Source organism: Apodemus sylvaticus, chromosome 14 (genome assembly GCF_947179515.1).
Source record: "Apodemus sylvaticus chromosome 14, mApoSyl1.1, whole genome shotgun sequence".
Taxonomy (NCBI): Eukaryota; Metazoa; Chordata; class Mammalia; order Rodentia; family Muridae; genus Apodemus; species Apodemus sylvaticus.
This window is the reverse complement of record NC_067485.1, coordinates 302,025-327,007: the sequence shown is the minus strand read 5'-3', so window position 1 is coordinate 327,007 and position 24,983 is coordinate 302,025. Positions and strand designations below refer to the sequence as shown.

At 38.5% G+C, this 24,983-nt stretch overlaps 1 protein-coding gene across 3 annotated transcripts in view; it reads right to left on the bottom strand.

The window, feature by feature from the left end:
• Positions 1–24,983, bottom strand: part of Mfsd14b (major facilitator superfamily domain containing 14B) — a 63,087-nt gene that overhangs the window by 30,707 nt on the left and 7,397 nt on the right. For all 3 annotated transcript variants that reach the window (XM_052156900.1, XM_052156903.1, XM_052156901.1), the window contains exons 2-3: positions 14,176–14,271; positions 10,772–10,834 (exon numbers count right to left, since the gene is read on the bottom strand). In XM_052156900.1, the coding sequence (XP_052012860.1) occupies positions 10,772–10,834; positions 14,176–14,271 (159 nt within the window). The remainder of the gene's footprint in view (positions 1–10,771; positions 10,835–14,175; positions 14,272–24,983) is intronic.

The following is a 24,983-nucleotide window of genomic DNA, read 5'->3' as shown; positions in this document are numbered from 1 at the left end:
AACCTAAAGTCATCAAAAGAGACACCGAGGGACACTTCTTGCTGGTCAAAGGAAAAATCCACCAAGAAGAACTTTCAATTCTGAACATCTATGCTTCAAATACAAGGGCACCCTCATTCGTAAAAGAAACTTTACTAAAGCTCAAAGCACACATTGCACCTAACACAATAATTGTGGGGGACTTCACTCCACTCTCCTCAATGGACAGATCAGGAAAACAGAAACTAAACAGGGACACAGTAAAACTAATTGAAGCTTTGGACCAATTGGATTTGACTCATGTTTATAGAACATTTCACCCTAAAGCAAAAGAATATACCTTTTTCTCAGCACCTTATGGTACCTTCTCCAAAATCGACCATATAATTGGTCACAAGAAAGACCTCAACAAATACAAGAAGATCGAACTAATCCCATGCCTCCTATCAGATCACTATGGTGTAAGAGTGGTTTTCAATAGCAACAAAAACAACAGAAAGCCCACATACACATGGAGGCTGAACAATACTCTACTCAATGACACCTTGGCCAAAGAAGAAATAAAGAAAGAAATTAGAGACTTTTTAGAATTTAATGAAAATGAAGGCACGACATACCCAAATCTTTGTGACACAATGAAAGCAGTGCTAAGAGGAAAATTCATAGCCCTGAGTGCCTCCAAAAAGAAAATGAAAAGAGCATATACTAGCAGCTTAATGACACACCTGAAAGCCCTGGAACAAAAAGAAGCTATTTCACCCAGGAGGAGTAGAAGACAGGAAATCATCAAACTCAGGGCTGAAATCAATGAAGTGGAAACAAAGAGAACCATACAAAGAATCAACGAGTCCAGGAGCTGGTTCTTTGAGAAAATCAACAAGATAGCCAGACTGACCAAAGGGCACAGAGAAAGTATCCAAATTAACAAAATTAGAAATGAAAAGGGAGATATTACAACAGAAACTGAGGAAATCAAAAAAATCATCAGATCCTACTATAAAAGCTTATACTCAACACAACTGGAGAATCTGGAGGAAATTGACAATTTCCTTGAGAGATACCAAATACCAAAATTAAATCAGGACCAAATACATCATCTAAACAGTCCCATAACCCCTAAAGAAATAGAAGGGGTCATAGAAAGTCTTCCAACCAAAAAAAGCACAGGACCAGATGGTTTCAGTGCAGAATTCTATCAGACCTTCAAAGAAGACCTAACACCAATACTCTTCAAACTATTCCACAAAATAGAAACAGAAGGAACCCTACCCAATTCCTTCTACGAAGCCACAATTACGCTGATACCAAAACCACACAAAGATCCAAGAAAGAAAGAAAACTTCAGACCAATCTCCCTTATGAACATCGATGCAAAAATACTCAATAAAATTCTTGCCAACCGAATCCAAGAACACATCAAAACGATCATCCACCATGATCAAGTAGGCTTTATCCCAGGGATGCAGGGTTGGTTCAATATACGGAAATCCATCAATGCAATCCACTACATAAACAAACTCAAAGAAAAAACCACATGGTCATTTCATTGGATGCTGAAAAAGCATTTGACAAAATTCAGCATCCTTTCAGCTTAAAGTCTTGGAAAGAACAGGAATTCAAGGCCCATACCTAAACATCGTTAAAGCAATACACAGCAAACTGGTAGCCAGCATCAAACTAAATGGAGAGAAACTTGAAGCAATCCCACTAAAATCAGGGACTAGACAGGGCTGCCCCCTTTCTCCTTATCTTTTCAATATTGTACTTGAGGTACTAGCTCAGGCAATTCGACAACATAAGGAGGTCAAAGGGATACAAATTGGAAAGGAAGAAGTCAAACTATCATTATTTCCAGATGACATGATAGTCTACCTAAGTGACCCAAAAAACTCCACTAGAGAACTCCTACAGCTGATAAACAACTTCAGCAAAGTGGCAGGTTATAAAATCAACTCAAGCAAATCAGTGGCCTTCCTATACTCAAAGGATAAGCAGGCTGAGAAAGAAATTAGGGAAATGACCCCCTTCACAATAGCCACAAACAGTATAAAGTATCTTGGGGTGACTCTTACCAAACATGTGAAAGATCTGTATGACAAGAACTTCAAGACCCTGAAGAAGGAAATGGAAGAAGACCTTAAAAAATGGGAAAACCTCCCATGCTCATGGATCGGTAGAATCAATATAGTTAAAATGGCCATTCTGCCAAAAGCAATATACAGATTCAATGCAATACCCATCAAAATCCCAACTCAATTCTTCACAGAGTTAGAAAGAGCAATTCTCAAATTCATCTGGAATAACAAAAAACCCAGGATAGCTAAAACTATTCTCAGCAACAAAAGAAAGTCTGGGGGAATCAGTATCCCTGACCTCAAGCAATACTACAGAGCAATAGTGTTAAAAACTGCATGGTATTGGTACAATGACTGGCAGGCAGATCAATGGAACAGGATTGAAAATCCAGAAATGAACCCACACACCTATGGCCACTTGATCCTCGACAAAGGGGCTGAAAACATCCAATGGAAAAAAGATAGCCTTTTCAACAAATGGTGCTGGTTCAACTGGAGGTCAGAATGCAGAAGAATACGAATTGATCCATCCTTGTCTCCTTGTACTAAGCTCAAATCCAAATGGATCAAGGACCTCCACATAAAGCCAGATACTCTGAAGCTAATAGAAAAGAAACTGGGGAAGACCCTTGAGGACATCAGTACAGGGAGAAAGTTTCTGAACAGAACACCAATAGCATATGCTCTAAGATCAAGAATTGACAAATGGGACCTCAGAAAATTACAAAGTTTCTGTAAGGCAAAGGACACCATCAAGAGGACAAATCGGCAACCAACAAATTGGGAAAAGATCTTCACCAATCCTACATCAGATAGAGGGCTTATATCCAATATATATAAAGAACTCAAGAAGTTAGACTCCAGAAAACCAAACAACCCTATTAAAAAATGGGGTACAGAGTTAAACAAAGAATTCTCACCTGAAGAATTTCGGATGGCGGAGAAACATCTTAAAAAATGCTCAACTTCATTAGTCATTAGGGAAATGCAAATCAAAACAACCCTGAGATTTCACCTTACACCAGTCAGAATGGCTAAGATTAAAAATTCAGGAGACAGCAGGTGTTGGCGAGGATGTGGAGAAAGAGGAACACTCCTCCACTGCTGGTGGGGTTGCAAATTGGTACAACCACTCTGGAAATCAGTCTGGAGGTTCCTCCGAAAACTGGGCACCTCACTTCCAGAAGATCCTGCTATACCACTCCTGGGCATATACCCAAAAGATTCCCCAGCATGTAATAAGGATACATGTTCTACTATGTTCATAGCAGCCCTATTTATAATTGCCAGAAGTTGGAAAGAACCCAGGTATCCCTCAACAGAAGAGTGGATGCAAAAAATGTGGTATATCTACACAATGGAGTACTATTCAGCCATTAGAAACAATGAATTCATGAAATTCTTAGGCAAATGGGTGGAGCTGGAGAACATCATACTAAGTGAGGTAATCCAGACTCAAAAGATGAATCATGGTATGCACTCACTAATAAGTGGATATTAACCTAGAAAACTGGAAAACCCAAAACATAATCCACACATCAAATGAGGTACAAGAACGGAGGAGTGGCCCCTTGTTCTGGAAAGACTCAGTGAAGCAGTATAGACCAAAATCAGAACAGGGAAGTGGGAAGGGTTGGGTGGGAAAACAGGGGGAGGGAAGGGGACTGATGGGACTTTCGGGAAGTGAGGGTTCAGAAAAGGGGAAATCATTTGAAATGTAAATAAAGATATCAATAAATTAAAAAAGAAAGAAAGAAAGAAAGAAAGAAAGAAAGAAAGAAAGAAAGAAAGAAAGAAAGAAAGAAAGAAAGAAAGAAAGAAAGAAAGAAAGAAAGAAAGACAGACAGACCTCAGGGGACAGCAAATGCTGGAGAGGATGTGGAGAAAGAGGAACAGTCCTCCATTGCTGGTGGGACTGCAAGTTGGTAAAATCACTTTGAAAATCAGTTTGGTAGTTCCTCAGAAAACTGGACATAGTATTACCAGAGGACCCAACTATACCACTCCTGGGTATATACCCAGAAGATGCTCCAACATGTAATAAGGACACATGCTCCACTATATTCATAGCAGCCTTATTTATAATAGCCAGAAGCTATTGAACCCAGATGTTCCTCAATAGAGGAATGGATACAGAAAATGTGATACATTTACACAATGGAGTACTACTCAGCTATTAAAAACAATGAATTCATGAAATTCTTAGGCAAATGGATGGAGCTAGAAACTATCATCCTCAGTGAGGTAACCCAATCACAAAAGAACACACACGGTATGCACTCACTGGTAAGTGGTTAATTAGCCCAAAAGCTTGGACTACCCAAGATACAACTCACAGACAACATGAAGCTCAAAAAGAAGGAAGACCAAAGTGTGAATACTTTGATCCTTATTAGAAAGTGGATCAAAATACCCATGACTCAGCCGGGAGGTGGGGGTGCACGCCTGTAATCCCAGCACTCTGGGAGGCAGAGGCAGGCGGATTTCTGAGTTCGAGGCCAGCCTGGTCTACAGAGTGAGTTATAGGACAGCCAGGGCTATTCAGAGAAACCCTGTCTTGAAAAAAACAAATCCAAAAAACACCCCCAAAAAAACAAACAAACAAAAAAAACCAAAAACAAACAAACAAAAAAACCTATGGCTCACAGCCAACAAATAGAATGAGCATAGGGTCCCCAATGGAGCAGCTAGAGAAAGGACCCATGGAGCTGAAGAAGTTTGCAGCCCTCAGAAGGAATAATATGTACCAACCAGTACCTGCAGAGCTCCCAGGGACTAAACCACTAACCAAAGAGTACACATGGAGGGACCCATGGCTCCAGCTACATATGCAGCAGAAGATGACCAGTTCAGACATCAATGAGAGGAAAGGCCACTGGTCCTGTGAAGGCTCAATTCCCCAGAATAGGGGAATGCAAGTCAGGAAATTGGGGGAGTATGTGGGAGGGAGGGTTGGTAAGAGGAAGGGGGATGGGCTAGGGGGTTTTCGGAGGGCTAACTAGGAAAGGGAATATCATTTGAAATGTAAATAAAGCAAATATCTAATAAAAAAAAAAACCTTGGGTTGTTTTTTTTTTTTGGTTTGGTTTTATTTATGTATATGTATAACTGTGTGAGTTTATTTGTACCATATATGCTCATATATCTGTAAAAGCCAAGGGCATCACATCTTCTGAGCTGGAGATATAGGCAGTTATGAGCCATCTGACATGGATGCTGGGAACTAAACCTGGTCCTCTGCAAGATCACCACGCACCGCCAGCCCCTTATAAAGCATCTTTTGTTTAAAACTAAGTATCAACATGTGAATACCTAAATAGCAAATCAAACTAATAAAAACAATGAAGAAATGTAAATACCCAGTGCCAAAACTGTAACCAAAATTTTTAACATACAAAAAGAAAAAAAAAAAAAACCTTATTTCAGATTTCATACAATGCTTTATTTTCAGGCTAGTAGTCAAACCCAGGGCTTTAGGTATGTGAGTCAAATGTTCTATTACAGATCTACACCCTCAGCCCCACATATGTCCTTTTAAAACAAAGTATATAGGATAGCTAAAGTGTTAAAGACAATTAAAATAATCTAGTTTTATAGGAAGGTATAATCTCCTAGATATAGAATTTACATTGTATTTTAATTATTGTTTAAGCCAAATTCTGAGACAATAACAAATATTAAAAATACATTCTATATGATGCTAAGACATAATTTTATAAAACCTGAACATCTTTGGAAATCTTGTATTTCATAAAATCCATACTCTCGGCTGTTTAGAGTTTTAATGACCCTAACTGGCCCTTCATCACAATAGGCTATAGACTCAGAGCTGTGGATAAAGTAGGACACTGTGTAATTTGATTTACTGAGCAAGTGCTTCCTCAGTACTAATCTGCACAGTCCAACTTTTAATTTTAAAAGGTTTTGTAATTAAAACCAGAGTGACAGCAAAATCCTGGGACCATGATAAACAGTACAGAGTATGACCTCCTTCACTTCAACCTCCTATGGAAACACAACAAACTCAAAATTGCCCCTGCTCTCGTCATGCCTTCGTCAGTAGTCAAATTGTAATTATGGAATACAAAAACAACAAAATTGACTATTCATATTACTGAATTAATTATTAACACAGGTAGCAAATTTAATCATTAGCCATATTTCAGGTGGCATAACTAGCTATTCAGTGTGCAATTAAAGGTTCTCATCTGGCACAGGAATTAAAACTTCAATAAATTCAATTGTTTTTATTTTTGTTTAGGGGGAGGGTCTCATTCTGAATCCTAAGCTTGCCTTGAACTGATTGTGTAGCCAAGATTGGTCTTAAACTAGGGATCTTTCTGCATTAGCCTGAGTACCAAGTCTATTTAAAAAAAAAAAAAAAAAAAAAAAAAAAAAAAAAAAACTTCCTGAAGAACATAAAAACAGAAATTATAGTTCACCTGAAATAAATATATAAAAATTTTATAATTAACAGCCATGACAAAAGTTTTAAACATTTAACATATACAGTTGGTACAGTATCTGCTATCTTTAAAAACCTTAAAACATTTTTGTTTACCTTTAGATATTATCATGAAACTTACAACTGACGTTGTAGTAACAAAGCCAACCAATGGCAAATGTAGTACAATTTGTATTTCTGAAACTTCATTTTCCATGAAGTTAATATTTTATGACGAGTTTTCAGTTTTCTTTAATAACATATAGAATATACAATATATAAACATTGTTTATCCCCTAAATTAAAATCACTTTTGTTTTTCAAATGCTAAATTTATCAAGAGATAAACATGTGAGTATGTGAGTGTGTGTGTGTGGGGGGGGGGTTGTTGTTGTTTTTAAGAAATTTGCCCCCCCCCCAGCCATTTTCACATTTGGAGACTCCACAGCCTTCTGTGCACAGCCCACCAGGAGAGAGTGATCTCCCAGCAGTGCTTTCACTTTTGAGCACAGCACAGAGGTGAGATCTCCACCTTCTCTCTGGAAGGGAACAGCTAGGAGCACACAGAGCATAAGATCAGTGGAGCAGCTGGGACAGAGGTCTTCAGGCTGCCATTTGCACCAGGAAACCAGGTGGCTCCACAGCCTTCTGTGCACAGACCCTGACAGAAGAGAGTTGGTCTCCCAGAAGTATGGACACAGGCTTATAGGCCCACAGGAGGGACAAGCTGCAGCCAGAGACAGCAAGACCAACCAGCACCAGAAAAATCCAGAGGGTGAAAGGCAAGCACAAGAACCCTACCAACAAGAAACCAAGGCTACTTGGCAACATCAGAACCCAGTTCTCCCACCACAAATCCCAGATACTCCAACACACTGGAAAAGCAATAGTTGAATTTAAAATCTTATCTCATGATGCTGATAGCCAGCTTCAAGGAGGACTTAAATAACTCCCTTAAAGAAATACAGGAGAACATGGGTCAACAGGTAAAATCGGAAAAGCAAGAGTTAGATTTAAAATCTTATCTCATGATGCTGATAACCGGCTTCAAGGAGGACTTAAATAACTCCCTTAAAGAAATACAGGAGAACATGGGTCAACAGGTAAAATCCCCTAAAGAGGAAACAAAAAAATCCTTCAAAGAAATACAGGAGAACATGGGTCAACAGACAGAAGCCCTTAAAGAGGAAACACAAAAATCCCTTAAAGAATTATAGGAAAACACAAACAATCAAGTGAAGGAACTGAACAAAACCATCCAAGATCTAAAAGTGGAAGTAGAAACAAATAAATCACAAAGTGAAAAATCTCTGGAGATAGAAAACCTTGGAAGGAATTCAGGAGTCATAGATGCAAGCATCAATAAGAGAATACAAGAGATAGAAGAAAGAATCTTGGGTGCTGAAGATACCATAGAAAACATTGACACAACAGCCAAAGAAAATGTAAAATGCATAAAGCTGGTAACCCAAAACTTCAAGAAAATCCAGAACACAATGAGAAGACCAAACCTAAGGATTATAGGTATAGAAGAGAGCAAAGATTTCCACCTTTAAGGGACAGTAAATATCTTCAACAAAATTAAAGAAGAAAACTACCCTAACCTAAAGAAAGAGATGCCCATGAACATATAAGAAGCCTACAGAACTCTAAACAGACTGAACTAGAACAGAAACTCCTCCCAGCACATAATAATCAAAACACCAAATGCACTAAACAAAGAAAGAGTATTAAAAGCAGTAAGAGAAAAGGTGCAAGTAACATATAAAGGCAGACCTATCAGAATTACATCAGACTTCTCACCAGACCCCATGAAAGCTAGAAAATTCTGGGCAAATATCATACAGACCCTAAGAGAACACATATGCCAACCCAGATTACTATACCCAGCAAAACTCTCAATCACCATAAATGGAGAAACCAAGATATTCCATGATAAAACCAAATTTACACACTATCTTCCCACAAATCCAGTTCTACAAAGAATAATTGATAGAAAATGCCAACACAAGGAGGGAAACTACACCCTAGAAAAAGCAAGAAAATTATCTTCCAACAAACCGAAAAGAAGATAACCACACAAACATAAAAATAACACCAAAAATAATAGAAAGCAACAATCACTATTCCTTAATATCTCTTAACATCAATGGAATCAATTCTCCAATAAAAAGACATAGACTGACATAAATATTTTTCATGTAAATCTTCAGTTTTATCAGAAAATGTTTGTAATTCCTCTTTCAATTAATTTAGTAATGTTTTTATGACAACCATTTCATCTGCATTATTTTTCATGATAATCTTCAATTTTAACAAGTTTTTCTATATATTTCTTCTATTTTATCAGAAATGTTTTCAATGTAATTCTCTGATTTTAATCACAAAATGGTTTTAATTCCACCTTCAATTACTTTAGAAAGGTTTTTTTGTCTACCATTTTATCTGTATAATTTTCCATGAAATAGTTAATCTTAATGTGTTTTTCTATATATTTCTTGAATTTTATCAGAAATATTATCCATGTAAATCTTCAACTTTATCAGAAAATGTTTATAATTCCACTTTCAATCAACTTAGTAATACTTTTATGCCTACCATTACTATATCTATATAAAATTTTCCATGATTATCTTCAAAAAAAAAAAAAGAAAGAAAGAAAAAATTTGGCTTGTTTTGTCAGGCAGTTAAGACAAGGTTTCACTCTGTGGTCCATGCTAGCTTGATATTTGCTTTGTAGATCAAACTCCTGAGCCTCTTACTTTAGCTTCCAAATATTGTAAGCATATGCCACAACTTCTTGCTAATATTAAGAAATGTTAACAGACCTATGTTTTACTAGAGTTATGACTTTTTATCTCTACAATGAAAACAAAACAAAACATTCAATTATTAAAATGATTAAGTATAAACTTCAGTTTAATATTAAAGTTCAGTTATTGAAATTCAGTGTTTATTCATGCTCTTGAATAAACCAAAATTCTATTTCTATTTGTCTTCTTGAATAACATTACTTTGTTATTATTACAGTCAGAATTCTTTTTTATGTTTTTTTTTTTTTTTTTTGGTTTTTTTTATCCGAGACAGGGTTTCTCTGTGTAGCCCTGGCTGTCCTGGAGCTTACTCTGTAGACCAGGCTGGCCTCGAACTCAGAAATCCACCTGCCTCTGCCTCCCAGAGTGTTGGGATTACAGGCGTGTGCCACCACCGCCCGGCTACAGTCAGAATTCTTAAATCTCAACATAACACCCAAAGACTAATATAAATTTTAATTAATGATGTTCACGTTACTAAAGTATGGTTTTTATTTTAAATTATGCTAACACACAGTATAATGCACAGACAAGTATTATATAAGCTGGAAAGGCTAAATAGAACTGCCATAAATTTTAAGGTAAAATTGTAATACATAATATTTTAATCTTATTCATAAAGATATATTTTATCAACACTGAAATAATGAAAGGTTAATTATATCAAGTCAAGGAGAGCTAGGAAAGTTTTGAACCAAGCATTGGCCTGGCCAAAACTAAAACCTCCAACTTGATTGTTTCTTTATTCCTCAGTCTCAATGTCCAAGAAGATAGTAGAGTTAATTCATTTTATTTTGTTGCCTGGCAGAGCAATTAAAGGTTTGTCCTGTGTGTGTGTGTGTGTGTGTGTGTGTGTGTGTGTGTGTGTGTATACATACATACATACATACATACATATATATATATACATACATACATACATACATATATATATATATATATATATATATATATATATATATATATATATATATATATATATATATATATGGCCTGAGGCCTTTTGTAGGTTTAACTTTATTTTTTCTTTCACCTATACTGACTGTTTGTATTCTTCATGGGCTTTCCTGTCTCCTAACAATATCTGCCCTGGCTCAGCTCAGCTTTCTATCTCAACTGTTAACAACTGTTTTCTCTTCTCACTGTACTCTCTCACCCTATTCTTCTGTCTCCTTTTGAATCCTGACTCCTGAATCCTACTCCCCTCCTCATCTCTCAGCCTCTGCTGTTTTTTCATATCCTCTCCTGTTCCCAGAATTCCAAATGGCAACAAACACTGAAGAGCATAGAGCCCTTTAAAGGGCCAGGCACAAAAAAATATATCATGCTACAACATGTAAAGAATTTACTGGGCTTTTTAATATTAAATAATTAATGCTTTATAAGTATTCGTGCTGTATTTTGATCTTTCTAGGGATTCCCGGTTTGAGCTGATTATAAATTAGCACAATTGTTCTTACCTTTACGCCTTGAATGAGACCATTCATGAGGAATGTGTGTTGAGGAAATGTTTCATGTAAAACCTATAAAAGCAAACAAACATCAAGATATACTAAAATACAAATGGTGAAGATTTTATATTTTATTATTAGAAGGCTAAAAAAATAAGATCAACTGTAAAGGCAAATACTAACTGTAAATGAAATCTTAAAAAGACAAACAAATGAACAAGTCCCTTCAGTCAGGGCTACAGAGTAAAACCTTGTCTCACAACTAAAATAAATACCTTGAAGAAATGAAAAGGCAGCAACATAATAAAATACTATGCAACAACCAGACAAAGTAAGCCCCAGCACTCATAGGTGATTTTGTCATAAATTACAGCTAAAGGAGTATCCAATAAAGAATATATTTTTTGCTGCAACATAAGTGTTTATTCCCAAAGGATGATTCAAAACTCAAGGATGGACTCATGGTTCATCACTTGAGGGTAGTCTAGGAAAAAAAAAAACAATCAAGCCTTAAATGTGCATTATAGTGATCCTAATCTAGCTTGTAGAAAACTCAAAAATAGCTTTTAAGAAAACATTTTTGCTCAAATACAATGATCAGCACCTAATTAAAGATATAGATATTGATATAGATATAGATAGATATATGAATGAAATGGGGAGAAGAAGATACTATAAGTAATAAACACCAAAAATCTGATTTAAGAGGAAAAAAAAATCCAGTGACTTGAGAGATGGCTTAGCAGTTAAAAGTACCTGATGCTCTTTCAGAAGATCCAAGGCTAGTACCCAGTAGCCACATGGCATAATTTACAACTGACTATAGCTCTACTTCAGGGGATACATCAGCCTTTAAGGCGTCTATGGGCAGCTATACTCTCATGCACATGCTATACTGACACATACTCACAAATATCTTTTTTTAAAAAACTATTAAAATGTGACCCAAATATCAAAGGTACATACCCCCTCATCAAAGCTGATAGTTAAATAAATGTATAAAAAAGTAAAATATATCATTTAAAAATGCATACCAAATCAAGATAGCTACAAGACATTTGTAAGACAATCTATTGGATCTACCAGCCAATATTAAAAAAAAAAAAAAAAAAAAGATGACAGTAAATACAAACAAGGATAGGGGCCAGCAGAAATTGAAACCAATCTGAAAAAGCTGTATTCTGAAACACAATGTTCTAAAAAAGAAACACTACATAGAATAGTAAAAAAGATTACTGTTTGTCATTGTCATGTCGACTGCCCTGGAGTAGCTGATTTTTAAAAAGGAGGCTTACAAGGATCATGGCTGTGGAATATAGGAAATCTTTTTATTACCTTCCTCTCATTTTTTTTTATGAAATCAAAACTTTTAATAATGAAAGAAATTAAAATATATTTACATTGTATTTCCAATCTTGGTATTTAAGCTCTATTTTTTCTATTGAAAATGAGAGTGAATCAAAGTTATTAGAAAATTCTTTCAATAGCAAATTTCAACATTTAGAAGGATGTATAACTCTTTTTTTAAAAAAGGGGGAGCCAATCTGGCCACAAACAGAGACAGTTTGACCCATCAGGAGTTCTGATACACTAGGCTCAGAGGAGATCTGCCAAAGCCAAGCTCACAGATCAGGTGCTCCAGACTACCTCCCACACCCAGAGATAGCCTTACCCAAGGAGATGCATCATAACCAGGCTCACAGGAGGGACAGACTCCAGTCAGAGACCAGTTAACACCAGATGTTAACCAGATGGCAAGAGGCAAACTCAAGAATATATGTAACAGAAACCAATGCCACTTGGCACCATCAGAAGTCAGTTGTCCCACCACAGCAAGCCCTGAGACACACCTGAAAAGCAAGATTCTAACCTAAAATCCCATCTCATGAAGTTGACTGATGACCTTAAGAAGGACACAAAATAACTCCCTTAAAGAAATACAGGAGAACACAGGTAAATAGACAGAAGTCCTTAAAGAGGAAACACATAAATCCTTTAAAGAAATACAGAAAAACACAATCAAACAGGTGAAGAAATTGAATAAAACCTTCCAGGATCTAAAAATGGAAATAGAAACAATAAAGATATCACAGAGAGGGGCAATCCTGGAGGTTGAAAACCAAGGAAACCAAGGAAAGAAATCAGGAGTTACAGATCACCAACAGAATACAAGAAAAGTAGAGAGATTCCTAGGCATAGATGATACCCATAAAAATATTGGCACAACAGTCATAGAAAATACAAAGTGAATAAAAGCTCCTAACCCAAAACATCCAGGATATTCAGGACACAATGAAAAGACCAAACCTAAGAATAATAAGTATAAAATAGAGTGAAGATTCCAAATTCAAAGGGCCAGGAAACATCTTCAACCAAGTCAAGGAAGAAAACTTCCCTAACCTAAAGAAAGACATGCCCACAGGGCTGGAGAGATAGCCCAGCAGTTAAGATCACTGACTGCTCTCCCAGAGGTCCTGAGTTCAGTTCCCAGCAACCACATGGTGGCTGGCTCACAACCATCTGTAAAGGGATCTGATGCACTCTTCTGGTGTGAGTCTGAAGACAGCTACAGTGTACTCATATAAATAAAAATAAATAAATCTGAGAGAGAGAGAGACAGAGAAGCAGAGAGAGAGAGATCCAGCCCATAAATGTACAAGAAGCCTACAGAACACCAAATAGATTGGACTAGAAAAGAAATTCCTCCCATCACATAATATTCAAAACACAAAATGCACATCAAAAGCTGTAAAGGGGAAAGGCCAAATAACATAGAAAGGCAGACCTATTAGAATTACACTAGACTTCTCAACAGAGACTCTAAAAGACAGAAGATTTTGAACAGATATCATACAAATCCTAAGAGAACACACATGCCACCCTAGGCTATTATACACAGCAAACTCAATCACCATAATGGAGAAACTATTCCATGACAAAACCAAATTTAAACAATATCATTCCACTAATCCAGGCCTATAGAGGATAATAGAAGGAAAACTCAAATACCCACCAACAAAGAGAGAAACTACACCCATGATAAACCAAGACATCAATCATCTCACAACAAACCCCAAAGAAGAGAACCACAAAAACATAATATCATCTCTAACAATAAAAATAACAAGAACTAACAACCACTGGTCTTTAATATTGTTCAACATCAATGGACTCATTGCCCAATAAAAAGACACAGACTAACAGACTGGATACTTAAACAGGACCTAGCATTTTGTTGGATTCAGGAAATACACATCAGTGACAAAGACAAATACTACCACGTATAAAGCACTTACCTATTTTCTATTTATTATGTCTTTAAATCAAAACCCATTAACATCCAAATAAAGAAACAATTTCAACAATGCCTTGTATTTCATATACACCATGTCTAAAGGTCCAGTAGTACTTACAGTCAACATTGGAGTTGTTAACAGGCCCCACGCAAAGAATTCAAAGAAGATGACAATAGCAGCATGGTAAACACTTGGCTGGCCAAAACCTTGTAGCTGAAAAGGAAAGAAAGCCATTACAAACAATAATAAACATAAGATATTATCATCAATGGCATGAAGAAATATACAAACTTTGGACCATCACTATCACTTAAAATAAAACCATACTGGGGTCCAACTATGTATTGTTTATTTTTCATCACTGTGATAAAAAGCTATGGCCAAAAGCAACTTAAGGAAGAGTTTATTTTAGCTTACAGTTGCAGAAAGAGAATCTATAATGGCAGAAGGTAGGGAGTGGAAGCATGAAGAAAGCAGCTAGAACAGATGGCTGAGAGATTACTACAGAGAGACTACCAGGACACTCTCACCTGTGTTGGTTTGAATGTGCTAGGCCCGTGGGAAGTGGCACTATTAGGAGGTGTGGCCTTGTTGGAGGAACTGTGTCACTGTTTGAGTGGGTTCCTAGTGCTCAAGCTTAGCTCAGTGTAGAAGAGAGAGCCTCCTCCTGGCTGCCTGCAGAAACCAGTCTTCTAGCTACCTTCATATTAAGATATAGAATTCTCAGCTCCTCCAGCATCATGTCTGCCTGCATGCTGCCATGCTTCTCACAATGATGAATAATGAATCGTAATCAAATGTTTCCCTTTATAGGAGTTGCCTTGGTCATGATGTCTCTTCAAAGCAATGCAAACCCCAACTAAGATATCACTCAAACCACCACTATTCCACTCTCTGGCATCCCCACAGGATCACAGCCATCGTCATAATGCAAAATGCACTTAGTCCAACTACAAAAGTTCAGTAGTCTTTAACAGTTTAAACACCATTTAAAAATCCAAAGTCAAAGCCAAGTGTGGTGGCACACCTTTAATCCCACCACTGGGGAGACAGAAGCAGGCAAATCTCTGGGATTAGTGTTAGGGCAACCTGGTCTACAAAGAGAGTTCCAAGGCAGCCAGCACTGCAGAGAGAAGCCCTGTCTTGAAAAACAAACAAGCATTAAAAAAGTTTACAGTCTCCTTTGATACTTAAGGTAATTTCTTAACCGTGATTCCTTGTAAAATAGAAAGGCAAATTACACACTTCTAATATCCAATGGCATAGAACATATATTTCAATTCCTTCCAACAGAGGGGAACAAAGCAAGACTCCAAACCACCAAAGCAAACACAACATCCTATAGTTTCATGTCCATTAACAGAAACTTTAGTTTCAAGGAGTTTGGTTCAGCCCCTCTAGTTTTGCTGCCTGCAATTTCTCCAGGGCTGGTCTTATGGCTCCATCATCTCCAACATCTCAGTGTCTCCACTGTAACCCAGGCTTCTTATACAGCTTCACTCAATGGCCTCTCTGGGCATCTTGGCCTCTTAGGGACTTCCTGCAGCAACTCCAATATTACTACATATTACCTGGCCTCAGCAGTTCTCTGTAGTCATGGAGGAAGAAACCAAAATGACCTCACTCTGGTATCTTTCATACTTCCAAAGCCAGCACAGTGTGGCTTATACTGCTATATTCCTGCTAATTCTACTACCAGTTTAGAATGAATCCTTCTTTCCCTTTGACTACATTAGCTACAAGTTTGTTAAGTGGAAACTGCTTTCCAGGAACAAAACAAATCAAAACAAAACAAAAACCCTAAGGCTGTGGTTCTGAACTCATAGGTCACAACCCTTTTGGGACCCAAGGACCCTTTCATAGGAGTCACCTAAGACAATGGGAAAAGACATATTTATATTATGATTCACATAGTAACAAAATTACAGTTATGAAGTAGTAATCAAAATAATTTTATGGTTTGATATCACCACAACATGAGGAACTGTTTTAAAGGGGTGCAGCTTTAAGGTTGAGAACTACTGCCCTAGGGCTTTTCCTTTCAGGAACTGAAAGCTTACTGAGAAGTATGTGTGGGGTGAGGTGGGGGGTGTATTGCTCTCAGGGTACCCTTTCCTTAGTTCCAAGGAGAGGAGAAGGCCTCCCAATGGTGCTAATCTCTTAATATTTACTCCTTCAGCACAAGCCTTTGCTATGTTAGGCTTCCTAATGCTCCTTTTCGACTTCCTGTCCTTAATTCCCCTTTACACTATTATTTTCTGAAGGATTTCTAATAAATTTATGACTTGTTTCAGTTTATCATCTAGCTCCCTGGAATGGAAGCACCCTCAAAAAAGTGAAAGTAAAACCCTGTTATCTTCTCTGATCCATCCATACCCTCTGCAGCACTCAATTTGTCTTTTACATCCTGGCTGGTTCCACTCCACTGCTGATGCTGCTCTTGATAGTCATTCCAGTGTACTGACATCTCCAAAACTGCAGGGCAGGGGACCCTTGCTGCAACTGGACTACACTTTCACCAGTAGCCTCTCGTAGGATATCTTTAAGGACTCCTGCCCTGCCACACAGTTGCCAAGCCTCAGCTGCTCTTTATGGCACCTTCATACCTTCAAAACAAGCATCACCTAAGTAACTACCACATTTGGCTGCCAGCACAAGGTACAGCCTTGGCCATATCATGTCTGGAACAAAGCTCTGTGTGCTGACTCTCAGGAAACACTTCCCAGAAGATTTCACATCAATGATACTCTTCCTCCTCCTCTTCCTCCTCTTTTTTGCTTTGTTGACCACGCTGGCCTCAAACTCACAGGGATTCACCTACTTCTCCCTCTGGAGTACTGGAATTAAAAGCCTATACCACCATGGTCCAGCTGCTGCTCTCTTTTCTTTTTTTCCAACATATTTTTATGGATTATCTGGGTATTTTATATAATGTACCCTAATCACATTTGCTTCCCTCCTCTCTTATGCCCTTGGCCAAAAAAAGCAAAGCAAAACAAAACAAAACACCAAGTTCAATTTGCATTGTCTAAATACTCATCAGAGCATGATCAAACTCCCAGTGGCCAGCCACTTACAGATAACTGAGCCCTACACACATACCACCACCACCACCACCACCACCACCACCACCACCACCACCACCACCACCACCACCACAAGCCATCAACTGTGAAGAGATACATTTCATCATTTTTATCACAACTTTTAAGGACTCACTTCAATGGCTTCCTGTCTAGACATTTTATTGGGGAGTAAGGGGAGGCTTCTGGAGGAGGTGAGTTTGCCACAGAAGCCTTCAATGTTTCTCATTCTCAGTTATGAGTTTTCAGTCTTTGATACCACTGCAAAAGAAGCTTTCCTGGCCATAACAGCCAGTGGCAGCATACATCATGAATTTCTACATGGTTTGTGGAGGCAGCACAGACATGGACCACCTCAACATGACATTCTGCAGCAACATGGACCACAAACAACAACACAGCTCATGGATGAAGTGGGCCACAGACACCACCACAGCACTCTGTGGAATCATTAACCACAGACATCAGCATGCCTCCTACAGCAACAGGAATCACAAACACCAACATAAATCCCAGCAGCAACTTGAGCCACCAGACCACCAATACCAGAATGACCATGAATGGAGCCCCAATCCTGAAAACGAACCATTCTCCATCTTGGATATCCCACTTTTGCTCAGATCCAGGGTAATTGTGCACTGTGCAATGTGGTAGGGGGCAGAGCCTGCTCTAGCTCCAAACTGCTGAATACTACCCAACAACAATGTGCAGCCTACTCCCACACCAGTTGCCTCCTAGTCATGTATCTTGTTCCACCTTTCTCCACTGCTCCACTTTACCCACCTTTCCATTACACTTTGATTTAACATTGCAAACTGCCGTGTGTCACACAATATATTTGTTTGCCCAAACAGCTTTACATGTAAATACTTATTGCAATGAGTCATTGGTCTGGTTCAAAGTTTCTGGTTTCTGAAGCACTCCTCTTGGATTCTGATACTGCCCAGAGTCAGGGTTATCTTGTGGCTGGGCAGGGTATCTGGGGGCAAGATCCGTCAGAGTTCCCAAATCACTTAGCACAATTCTTCGTGCTTGCAAGAAACACAGGCAGAACCACAGCCCAGAGCTCTCCTCCTCCAAACAGGGCGAGCAGTGTGAACTACAGCAGCAGCAACAACAGCAACAGCAGCTCCATACTGTGGGCCAGCCCACTGGTCCTAGCCAGGCCCTACTCAGAAACAATATTCTCCTTTTTGTAATTCTTTTTATTAAAAAAAAAAAAAAGTTTGCTGCAAATATGATTACAAGCATGGAGCCAACCACTGGAGTGTGGTCAACCTACCAAATGCTACTCAAAAGAAAATAGACTCTCCATTTCCCCTGAAACCAATTAACCAATCATATCAATTGAACCTGATCTAGGGCAGCATCTCTGGTTCAGCTGTCTCCTCTTACTACTTTTCCTTGTGTCCTCAAATATTTGTTAACCTTCCACTCACTGATCTTTCTACACTTACCCAATACTCCACTGAAAAGCTTAAAAAATAACTTATGAATTACTGCTGTCCGTGGACCTTTCTTTTCACAATATGACACTGTGGCTGAAAATATATGTAGCTCAGTGGCAGAGCAAATGTTTAGTTTGAAGTGAGACCTTTGCTTGAAACTCCAGCACAACTTAAAAAAATAAATTGTGGAACTCTGTTACTGATACTACTTTCAGTTCTTCCTGTTGCTCAGCAACCTGTTCTGAGAAACAAAAGTCAAGGGAAATAACAGACTTGTGAACTTAAAACATTTTGAGTTCTCATGTGGGAAAATGTCTTGTATCCACAGGAAGGTAAGAACATAGACTTTTTCCATTAAAGCTTACATCAACAATCATCAAGCTACCACACTTTGGAGATGATGAGCTAAGATGGCTTACTCCTATCAAACTTCCAGAAAATGTAGAAACACAAGGAACCCAAGTAAAAGAAGCAGAATTTCAGATTGATATCCCAAAGAACTATCAACAAAAGAGGTTGATTTAAGCAGCTACGTAATAGCAGTTTGTACAGCAATTATTAACTACTGTAATCCTATCTCTGACCTCATGCTAAAGATGAAACTTTTAAGAATTTTCATGAGATCTTTTATAGCTGTTTAATTTCATCTCTTACAAATACATAAATCAGCAGATCCAGCACTCCAGACCCCCTCCCATACCAAGACAGCTTGACTCCCAGAAGCTCCCACACAACCAGGCTCACAGGCAGATCACCCTTGACCTAATACTTGGCCTAACTGGACCCCCACAGGTTCCAGCAGAGGCAGATCCTATCCACCCTGCCCTGCCAGAGAGACACATCTTCCATCCAGCCCACAACTCAGCTCTAGGCATACCCTGAGACACCTTGACTCCCAAAGGTTCCTTCACAATCAGGTTTACAGGTTCTCAGGAGGTACAGGATCCAGTTAGACAGCAAAAACAGGCAACGCCTGAGACAACCAGATGGTGAGAGACAAGCTCAAGAACATATGCAACAGAAACCAATGCAACTTGGCACCATCAGAACTCAGTTCTCCCACAATAGCAAGTCATGGATATCCCAACACACTTGAAAAGCAAGAGTCCAACCTAAAATCCCATCTTATGAGGATGATAGAGGACATAAATAACTCCCTTAAAGAAATACAGGAGAACACAGGTAAATAGACAGAAGTCCTTAAAGAGGAAACACATAAATCCCTTTTTAAAAAAACAGAAAAGCACAATCATACAGGTGAAGGAGTTGAACAAAACCTTCCAGGATATAAAAATAGAAATAAAAACAATAAAGAAATTACAAAGGAGGCAACCCAGGAGTTGGAAAAACTAGGAAAGTGATCAGGAGTTACAGAGAATCAGGAGATAGATGAGAGAATCTCAGGCATAGAAAATACCCATAGAAAATACGGCACAACAGTTAAAGAAAATACAAAGTGAAAAAAAGCTCCTAACCCAAAATATCCAGGATATTCAGGACACAATGAAAAGACCAAACCTAAGAATAATAAGTATAAAATAGAGTGAAGATTCCAAATTCAAAGGGCCAGGAAACATCTTCAACCAAGTCAAGAAAGAAAACTTCCCTAACCTAAAGAAAGACATGCCCACAGCGCTGGAGAGATAGTCCAGCAGTTAAGATCACTGACTGCTCTCCCAGAGGTCCTGAGTTCAGTTCCCAGCAACCACATGGTAGCTGGCTCACAACCATCTGTAAAGGGATTTGATGCACTCTTCTGGTGTGAGTCTGAAGACAGCTACAGTGTACTCATATAAATAAAAATAAATAAATCTGAGAGAGACAGAGAGACAGAGAGACAGAGAGACAGAGAGAAAGACAGAGACAGAGACAGAGACAGAGAGGCAGAGAGAGAGAGAGATCCAGACCCATAAATGTACAAGAAGCCTACAGAACACCAAATAGATTGGACTAGAAAAGAAATTCCTCCCATCACATAATATTCAAAACACAAAATGCACAGATCAAAAGCTGTAAAGGGCACCAGTCAGAATGGCTAAGGTCAAAAACTCAGGAGACAGCAGGTGTTGGCGAGGATGTGGAGAAAGAGGAACACTCCTCCCCTGCTGGTGGGGCTATAAGATGGTACAACCACTTTGGAAATCAGTCTGGCGGTTCCTCAGAAAAATGGACATGACACTTCCGGAGGACCCTGCTATACCTCTCCTGGGCATATACCCAAAGGATTCCCCGGCATGCAATAAAGACACATGCTCCATTATGTTCATAGCAGCCTTATTTATAATAGCCAGAAGCTGGAAAGAACCCAGATGCCCCTCAAAGGAGGAATGGATACAGAAAATGTGGTATATTTACACAATGGAATACTACTCAGCAATTAGAAACAATGAATTCACAAAATTTTTAGGCAAATGGTTTGATCTGGAAAATATCATCCTAAGTGAGGTAATCCAGTCACAAAAGAATACACATGGAATGCAATCTCTGATAAGTGGATATTAATTAGCCCAGAAGCCCTGAATACCCAAGGCACAAATCGCATAACAAATGACTCCCATGAAGAAGTATGGAGAAGGTCCTGATCCTGGAAAGGATTGATCTAGCATTGGAGGGGAATATAAGGACAGAGAAAAAAAGGAGGGAGGTGATTGGAGAATGGATGGAGAGAAGAAGGTTTATGGGACATATGGAGAGGGGGGATCCGGGAAAGGGGAAATCATTTGGAATGTAAACAAAGAATATAAAAATAAAAATATTAAAAAAAAAAAAGCTGTAAAGGGGAAAGGCCAAATAACATAGAAAGGCAGACCTATTAGAATTACACTAGACTTCTCAACAGAGACTCTAAAAGACAGAAGATTTTGAACAGATGTCATACAAATCCTAAGAGAACGCACCACCCTAGGCTATTATACCCAGCAAACTCAATCACCATAATGGAGAAACTATTCCATGACAAAACCAAATTTAAACAATATCATTCCACTAATCTAGGCCTATAGAGGATAATAGAAGGAAAACTCAAATACCTACCAACAAAGAGAGAAACTACACCCATGATAAACCAAGACATCAATCATCTCACAACAAACCTCAAAGAGAACCACATAAACATAATATCTCTAACAATAAAAATAACAAGAACCAACAAACACTGATCTTTAATATCTTTCAACATCAATGGACTCATTGCCTAATAAAAAGACATAGGCTAACAGAACATCAATGGACTCATTCCCCAATAAAAAGACATAGGCTAACAGACTGGATACTTAAACGGGACCTAGTATTCTGTTGGATTCAGGAAACACACATCAGTGACAAAGACAAATACTACCACATATTAAAAGGTTGGAAAAAAATTTCCAAGTCAATGATCACAAGAAACAAGCTTGAGTAGCCATTCTTTTTTTTTTTTGGTTTTTTTGAGACAGGGTTTCTCTGTGTAGCCCTGGCTGTCCTGGAACTCACTCTGTAGACCAGGCTGGCCTCGAACTCAGAAATCCACCTGCCTCTGCCTCCCAAGTGCTGGGATTAAAGGCATGCGCCACCACCGCCAGGCTGGAGTAGCCATTCTAACATCCAATAAAATAGACTTTCAACCAAAACTTACTGAACGAAATGGCAAAGGATACTTCATACTCAAAGGAAGAAAAGGTTGCTGCCATATGCTAAGAAATAAAGAGTTGTTTAAAGGACAGTTTCTGTTTTTTGAGATGTAAAAAGTTCTTGAGATTGAATACACAATATGATAAAATGCAATGCTATTTTAAAAGTTATGAGTAAATCTTGTTATATGTATTTTAACATACACACACAAACAGAGAGAGAGAGAGAGAGAGAGAGAGAGAGAGAGAGAGAGAGACAGAGAGACAGAGAGACAGAGAGACAGAGACAGAGATTGCTAAAGGTGCCCCAAAGCACATTTTTATCCTTTAGGCTACTCATCTTCAAAAGCAATTAAGATTAAAGGAAAGGAAGTTTCTATGATTAAAAAATATAACAAAGCATCCATTTGACCCCACTGCTTCAGAACATAAACCACACATAAAAAGAACAAAGAACATCTATGGAACTGGTAGACCATAAGGGTTTGTGCTTGTTTGATTTTACACAGCAAATCATTTTGTTCAAACCAACAGAACTTAGGAACTCATTTTATTTAAAAAGCAGGTCTCAGTGACTCCCAATTGCCCTATTCTCAGGTATGAAATCTGCAGCAGGGTATAAGGGTTAAGAGGTGATGGAAGGAACAGAGTTAGAGGAACATGTGTAGCTTGGATGAGGTCACAATGGGTAGGTAAAAATGAGCGATTATCATGACCAGAATAATGAAGTATGCTACATCACTGAGCTCACTATGGAGAAGTACCTACTTCAAGAGACTGAGTCAGACTAGAAAGAGCTCCACAAGTTGATGTATAAGCTTATGGCATGTCAGTTAATATAAATTTGAATCCTGATTAGAAATAAAACTAAACAGCAATCTGGAAAAAAAACTAAATTTGAACTCCTCATCTACAAAATATTAAGATTACCAGTTAATTCATAATTGGGAGAGTTAAACAAAAAGTCTGTGGCCTATGAACTTCAGAGAAGAAAAGCAAGAGATTTCTGGCATAGGAAATCTACATAATGTAGATGATGACAGTGGCAACCTCATGGGTTGTTAATCTTGGCAAATATGAATTCTAAAATCCTAGGGGTCTTTCATTTTCTTTGCAAGAAATCCATTTCTACCTTTCTAAGAAAAAAGAAAGGGAGAGGGAATAGTGAGAAAACTGGGGGCTTTGGGTATCCATAGTATTCCCTTTATAAATTAAGTGGCACTGGTATTCCCTCCTGGTTCTGGTGATATAGGACAGGGATTCCCTCAAGGTGGTAGGGCACCTTATTCTTAGGGAAACATTCACCAAACACTATTAATGTGAGAGAGAATTAGCCAGTTTAGGGTTCTCCAAATAAAACTATTCTATATGTAGATATTTAAAAATGTAGAACAAAGAGGAATATTACTGAGTGTATAAGAGTTCTCAACAGAATTGGGGAGTACCTGCAAGTTGTGGTGCAAACAACTGCAAAGAAAATTTAGTGTTAATAAAAAAGTGGAATGTACTAGCATCCGCTTATTAGTGAGTGCATACCATGTGCATTCTTTTGTGACTGGGTTACCTCGCTCAGGATGACACTTTCTAGTTCCATCCATTTGCCTAAGAATTTCATGAATTCAATGTTTTTAATAGCTGAATAGTACTCCATTGTGTATATATACCAGTTTCTGTATCCATTCCTCTGTTGAGGGACATCTGGGTTCTTTCCAGCTTCTGGCTATTATAAATAAGGCAGCTATGAACATAGTGGAGTATGTGTCCTTATTACATGTAGGAACACCTCTGGGTATATGCCCAGAAGTGTTATAGCTGGATCCACAGGTCTATGTCTAATTTTCTGAGGAATTGCCAAACTGATTTCCAGAGTGGTTTTACCAGCTTGCCATCCCACCAACAATGGAGAAGTGTTCCTCTTTCCCCACATCCTCTCCAGCATCTGCTGTCCCCTGAGTTTTTCATCTTAGCCATTCTGACTGGTGTAAGGTGGAATCTCAGTGTTGTTTTGATTTGCATTTCCCTAATAACTAAGGATGCTGAACATTTCTTTAGGTGCTTTAGAGTCATTTGAGTTTTCTCAGTTGAGAATTCCCTGTTTAGCTCTGTACCCCATTTTTAATAGGGTTATTTGATTCTCTAAAGACATGCCATGGCTATCTCCAGAGAGGCCCTGCCAGAGTCCTACAAATACAGAGGCAGAAACTAGCAACCAACTATTGGACTAGGCTTGGGGTCCCCAATGGAAGATCTGGAGGGTGGTCCGGAGGAACTGAAGGGGTTTACAATCCCACGGGAAGAACAATGACTTCAGATACCCAGACACCCCAAGACTCCCAGGGACTGAACACATGGTTCCAACCAAAAATGTGACAGAGGAATGCCTTGTTGGGCATCAGTAGGAGAGATCTTTGGTCAGGTAAAGGCTCAATAGAGGCCCCAAAAAAGGGAAACAGACAGGGGTGGGAGGGGAGGTGGGAGTGTGTCGGGTAGAGGGGCATATACATGGAGGCAGGGGGTGGAAGGAAGGATAAGGAATCTTTGGGGAGGGGGGCTTTTGGGAAGTGGGAAATTGGGAAAGGTTTTTACCACTGGCAATGTAAATGAAGAAGATACTCAATAAAAAAAAATTTTTTTAAAAGTGGAATGTAGAGAAGAATGAAGGTTTATAGAAGGAATAAGAGTGATTCTATTTGTACCTCCTTATTTCCATGCTGCTGGTGCTGAAATGCCCTGTTTGCAAGATCCCAGCCAATGTTACAATGATTACTAGTAGAAATCCTCCAGGT